Source organism: Merops nubicus, unplaced genomic scaffold, assembly GCF_000691845.1.
Source record: "Merops nubicus isolate BGI_N331 unplaced genomic scaffold, ASM69184v1 scaffold853, whole genome shotgun sequence".
Taxonomy (NCBI): domain Eukaryota; kingdom Metazoa; phylum Chordata; class Aves; order Coraciiformes; family Meropidae; genus Merops; species Merops nubicus.
The window spans coordinates 50,930-56,055 of NW_008597992.1; the positions used below are offsets into that span (position 1 = coordinate 50,930).

A 5,126-nucleotide genomic window follows, 5' to 3' on the forward strand; every position below is an offset into this window, starting at 1 on the left:
CAGCCACGTGCAGAACACACAGAAACTTCTTTAGCATTCAGAGGACTTGGTATGAGTGAGGACTGAATGTGCAGGAGTCACAGCACTTGAGATTTAGATGATTTTGGGTGGCCCAGGCAGCTTCTTTCTTTCCACAGTCTTTTGTTCATCAGAAACACTAAGGGTTTTATCAGTGTCATGCATGTGTAAGTTTTAAATCTTTGATTCAAGTAATTTGTGCTTTTGTCAGTGGTTGGTTTCATGACAAACTCTCCAGCTAGATACTCATGCTGCCTTTCTACTGTGTAGACAGAAAGCATTTCATCCTGTGCTATCAGCAGAAGCTTTTTGCAATGCAAAGCACTGTCACATTGCTCCATCTTTGAAAGTTCTGCTTCTAAAAGTGATCTAGAAACTATGAATGTTTAAGAAAAGAAAAGAGAGGGGTGAAGGGGTTGCAATTCCCTTTATCCTGGTGGGTGTACTGTGACCATTGCATGTCAGGCATGCTGGAGCAGTGCAGTTACCTGTGTTTGGAGCTGACAGGTGAAGTCTGCCATTTTGCTTTTAGATGCTCCCCTCTCACCGTGGCTGTCTTTTATAAAAATAGCCTTCAGCAGCTGTAGGAAAATACACGTGAGAAACATGAAATAATATCCAGTGCTCGTCAAGGTTTGAGAGATACTCTAAAAATAACATTTTGAACAATAAATGTCAGCCTTACAAATGTACAAACATAGTCTTTGTCCCAGCCCACCTATGAAGCTGTGCCAGAGTCCAGGCTGGTGTGTCACTCTGTAAGGGGTGGTTCCAGTCAATGTGCTGGCCCCTTTCTCTCAGCAGCATGACCCTGCTGTTGGTGGTTTCCCCTTTCAGCTCCTCTCCCTGTCCCCAGGCCTGGCCATCGGCGACGTCCCGGAGAAGCAGCCCATCGGGATCGTCCTCACCGTGCTGGGCGTGGTGGTGCTGGACTTCTGCGCCGACGCCACCGAGGGGCCGATTCGGGCCTACCTGCTGGACGTGGTGGACAGTGAAGAGCAAGACATGGCCCTCAACATCCACGCGTTTTCAGCTGGTAATGTGGTTTTGGCAGCTGTCAAGTCTTCCTGATGGCCAAGCTGTGGCTGAATTGATCGTTCCTGAACTCGCTTCTCTGGTTTTTTTCTTCCACAGGTCTTGGAGGAGCAATCGGTTATATGTTAGGAGGGCTGGACTGGACACAGACCTTCTTGGGTGGTATTTTTAAATCTCAAGAGCAAGTCCTTTTCTTCTTTGCAGCCATTATTTTCTCTGTCTCCGTTGCTCTCCACCTTTTTAGCATCGAAGAAGAGCAATACAACCCTCAGCAGGACAGGATTGACGACGAAGGAGACACGCTTTCCAGTGTCAAATTCAGTGGCAGTCTCCCCCCTCTGAATCGACTGAATGTGATTAGTGAGGAGGAGCCGTACGGGGCCTCCATGTTCCACGACGAGGTTCAGTCAGAGCACGATCTCAACATGGAGTTCCTCGAGGTGAACATTGTGAGGAGCAAGAGTGACTCGGTTCTCCACATGCCCGACGCCACGCTGGAGATTGAGTCAGAGCTGCTTTTCCTGCACGACATCGAACCCTCCATTTTTCAGGACGCTTCGTATCCCAACACTCCCCACAACACGAGCCAGGAGATCATGAAGTCCAAACTCAACCACCTGTCTGCTTTCCTCAGGGACAACGAGAAGGAGGAGGAGACCTTGCTCGATAATCGCTTGAACGAAGACAAAGCCCCGAACGCCAACGGGTCCCTCCCGAAGGAGTTCCTCAACGGGCAGGCCCGCATAGGCATGAAGCAGTCCAGCACCTCCAACTCCATGCGGCGGCGCAGGCACATGTTCTACCGCCAGCCCTCCTACACCTTCTCCTACTACGGGAAGATCGGCTCCCACCGGTACCGCTTCCGCCGGGCCAACGCCATCGTCCTCATCAAGTCCTCGCGCAGCATGAACGACATCTACGACATGCAGAAGAGGCAGCGGCAGCGCTGCAGGCACCGCAACCAGAGCGGCGCCACCAACTCCAGCGGGGACACCGAGAGCGAGGAGGGGGAGACCGAGACCACCGTCAGGCTCCTCTGGCTCTCCATGCTCAAGATGCCGAAGGAGCTGCTGCGGCTCTGCGTCTGCCACCTCTTGACGTGGTTCTCCATCATCGCCGAAGCCGTGTTCTACACGGATTTCATGGGACAGGTCATCTTCCAGGGGGACCCGAAGGTAAGGGGGGGTTGCCGCTGGCAGGCCTGCTGAGAGCCGCTCGTGGCTGAGGCCTGCTTGTTACAAGGAGACAGCTTTGGATTTGTGTGTGTTGCAGGCTCCTTCTAACTCAACGGAGCTGCACGCCTATAACGCTGGAGTTCAGATGGGATGCTGGGGACTGGTGATTTATGCTGCTACTGCTGCTGTCTGTTCAGGTAAGAGGCTCTGCCATAGGACAGTGGAATGTACCTCGTGTGTGTTTGCAAGGTGAAAAATAGTTCTGCTTCAGTTAGCATCTGTCACCTTGTTTGGGGTGAAGGACGTTTGGGAAGAGCATTTCACATGGTCGTAACAGGAGGGACTTCTTCAAGGATCAATATTTTAAAATTCCTCCAAATGTAGAGGTGGAAATGGGAACAGATGGGTTAAGTGGCATAGAGCACAAAGTGATACCCGAGGATATTGGATGGCTTTGAGCTGCTCATCAGGAGACTAAACATGTGCTTGTTAGCAGGTTCAAGCAATATATAACAGGGTTTTTGCAAAGCCTGTTTTTAAAATCAAACTGATATATTTCTGGAAGTCTTCCACGCTCTCAAATAACAGATAAACCAACTACAGCCAATTTAGGCTTGGAATAGAGACTTTGAAGTTGAGAGCTTTTGCCCAATTTAAATCCTGACTTTTGCAGCACGTGTGCAGGTACATCTGCACAGACCCGTGTTGTGGGGACCACTCTTTGCTGAGGAGTGTCAAACTGAAGTTTGAAATGTAGCTATAAACATCTGACCGCTTTGTTCAGCAAAGGTGCTTGTGTTAGAAACAGAATCTCCTCTGCTCAGAGTGTATCCGCATTGATAAAGTTAATTAACAGGTAAAATTAATGAACGGACTGAGTGGGCCATGGTGTGTTTGAGTTTCAAAGCATTTTTCCTGTTGTAGCAGGGTTTAGGCAGGTCCCTGAGCTCCTTTGTTCCTGGGGATCTGAAGGAGCAATAGACCCTTTTCCTAGTGAGGGCTGAGCTGTGCTGAGACAAGCCAAATAAGCAGAGAGCATCCGAGTCCTAAACAGTGCATGGAGCTGCCATGGCTACACCAGTACCATCAAACTTCACCCAATAAACCGGCATTCATCTGCTATTCTCCATCTCTGCAGCCTTGTTGCAGAAATATTTGGACAACTACGACCTTAGTATCAAAGTGATCTACATCCTGGGCACGCTGGGGTTTTCTCTGGGCACTGCAGTGATGGCTATGTTCCCCAACGTGTACGTCACCATGATCATGATCAGCACCATGGGCATAGTCTCTATGAGCATCTCCTACTGCCCCTACGCCCTTCTGGGACAGTACCACGAGATTAAAGAGGTACGTGGAAGATTTTGAGTGTTTTAATCAAGGCATGCACGTTTCTCTGAAGGTCACAGTAGCAAAATGGATTTATTAAATCCCATTATTTGAGATACCTCCTTTAGTGGGATGTGCACCAAAGCAAAAATTCATCCTTGATCATAAATAGCAAGAGCTGCTGTTTGAATCCTATGGTTTTAGCATCAGATTGATTCAGTGGGGTCATGATTAGGAAAAACTTCTTCACTGAAAGGGCTGTGAAGCACTGGAACAGGCTGCCTAAGGAAGTGGTGGAGTCACAGTCTCTAGAAGTATTTGAAAGACATTTAGATGAGGTGCTGAGGGACATGGTTTAGTGGTGGACCAGTAGTGTTGGGTTAGTGGCTGGACTCAATGATCTCGAAGGTCTTTTCCAACCAAGATAATTCTGTGATTGGTTTGTGCTGAGGTATAAAATGATTTGGGTGCACATGAAATAATTATTGGAGTATTTATTGCATACGTAGTTGTTACCAGTGGTTTTGATGTGTTACACATACTCAGCTTCTTCACAGTCTGAGATACTGAGGTGAGTCTGGATGTGCAGCTGTAAGTTTGGGGAGATGTAAAGCAAGCTGACTGTGCTGGAAACAAGGGCAGATTTACTTTCCAGCTTTTAGCCCAGTTCCATTTGGATTACAGATTACAGGAGGATCTTTTATTGCATTGACATGGGGAGGGGGATTCCAATTACTGGATTGTGACAGATGAGGAGGCCGTTGCTAAGTAGACAAGGAGGCTGTTGCTCTGGACTTGTGATGTCTGATGCACGAGGAGGGTGTAAAGCTGACCACGTGGCTGAGAAACTGGAGGAAGACACTAGTGCTTAAATGTTTGAATTTAATTCATTGTTTTACCTCCTGACACCTTTCTCATCCTCTCCCAGTACATCCACCACAGCCCTGGGAACTCCAAGCGCGGGTTCGGCATCGACTGCGCCATCCTGTCCTGCCAGGTGTACATCTCCCAGATCCTGGTGGCCTCCGCGCTCGGCGGCGTGGTGGACGCCGTGGGCACCGTCAGGGTCATTCCCATGGTGGCCTCGGTGGGCTCCTTCCTGGGCTTTTTGACAGCCACCTTCTTAGTGATTTACCCCGAAGTGAACGAAGAGCCCAAGGAGGAGCAGAAGGGCCTGGGACCCCCGGGGCCCGCGGGGGGCGGCGCGGGCCCCGAGAAGCCGACGGTGCTGAAGCTGTCCCGCAAAGGAGCCACCACAGAGCCCCAGGGCGAGTCAGCTGTCTGAGACCTTTCTTCACCCACATTCCAGGGAGGCAGGTGCAGGAGCAAGAACTACTCTTTTTGGGTTTTTTTCCAGGAAAACTAACTAGGATCTTCACTACTTGTAGCTAAAATTGCAGAAGAAAAGGCATTTCGTGCAAAGTGTAACTGAAATTCTGTAGTCCTTAATATAGGTTTGAACAGGTAGCTATGATGCTAATTGCTTTCTCTACGACTAGAAATGTCATTTCTGAACACTTTTTTATTAAGAATACATTTAGGTTTCGAGTAAGCTTTATTAATCTGCAT

At 49.0% G+C, this 5,126-nt stretch overlaps 1 protein-coding gene across 1 annotated transcript in view; it reads left to right on the forward strand.

The window, feature by feature from the left end:
* SLC45A4 (solute carrier family 45, member 4) overlaps positions 1 to 4,842 on the forward strand; it is a 32,755-nt gene extending 27,913 nt beyond the window's left edge. The window contains exons 3-7 of the mRNA XM_008936860.1: positions 875 to 1,054; positions 1,153 to 2,228; positions 2,326 to 2,425; positions 3,367 to 3,578; positions 4,486 to 4,842. Coding sequence (XP_008935108.1) covers positions 875 to 1,054; positions 1,153 to 2,228; positions 2,326 to 2,425; positions 3,367 to 3,578; positions 4,486 to 4,842 — 1,925 coding nt within the window. The remainder of the gene's footprint in view (positions 1 to 874; positions 1,055 to 1,152; positions 2,229 to 2,325; positions 2,426 to 3,366; positions 3,579 to 4,485) is intronic.
* Positions 4,843 to 5,126: the final 284 nt, after the last annotated feature.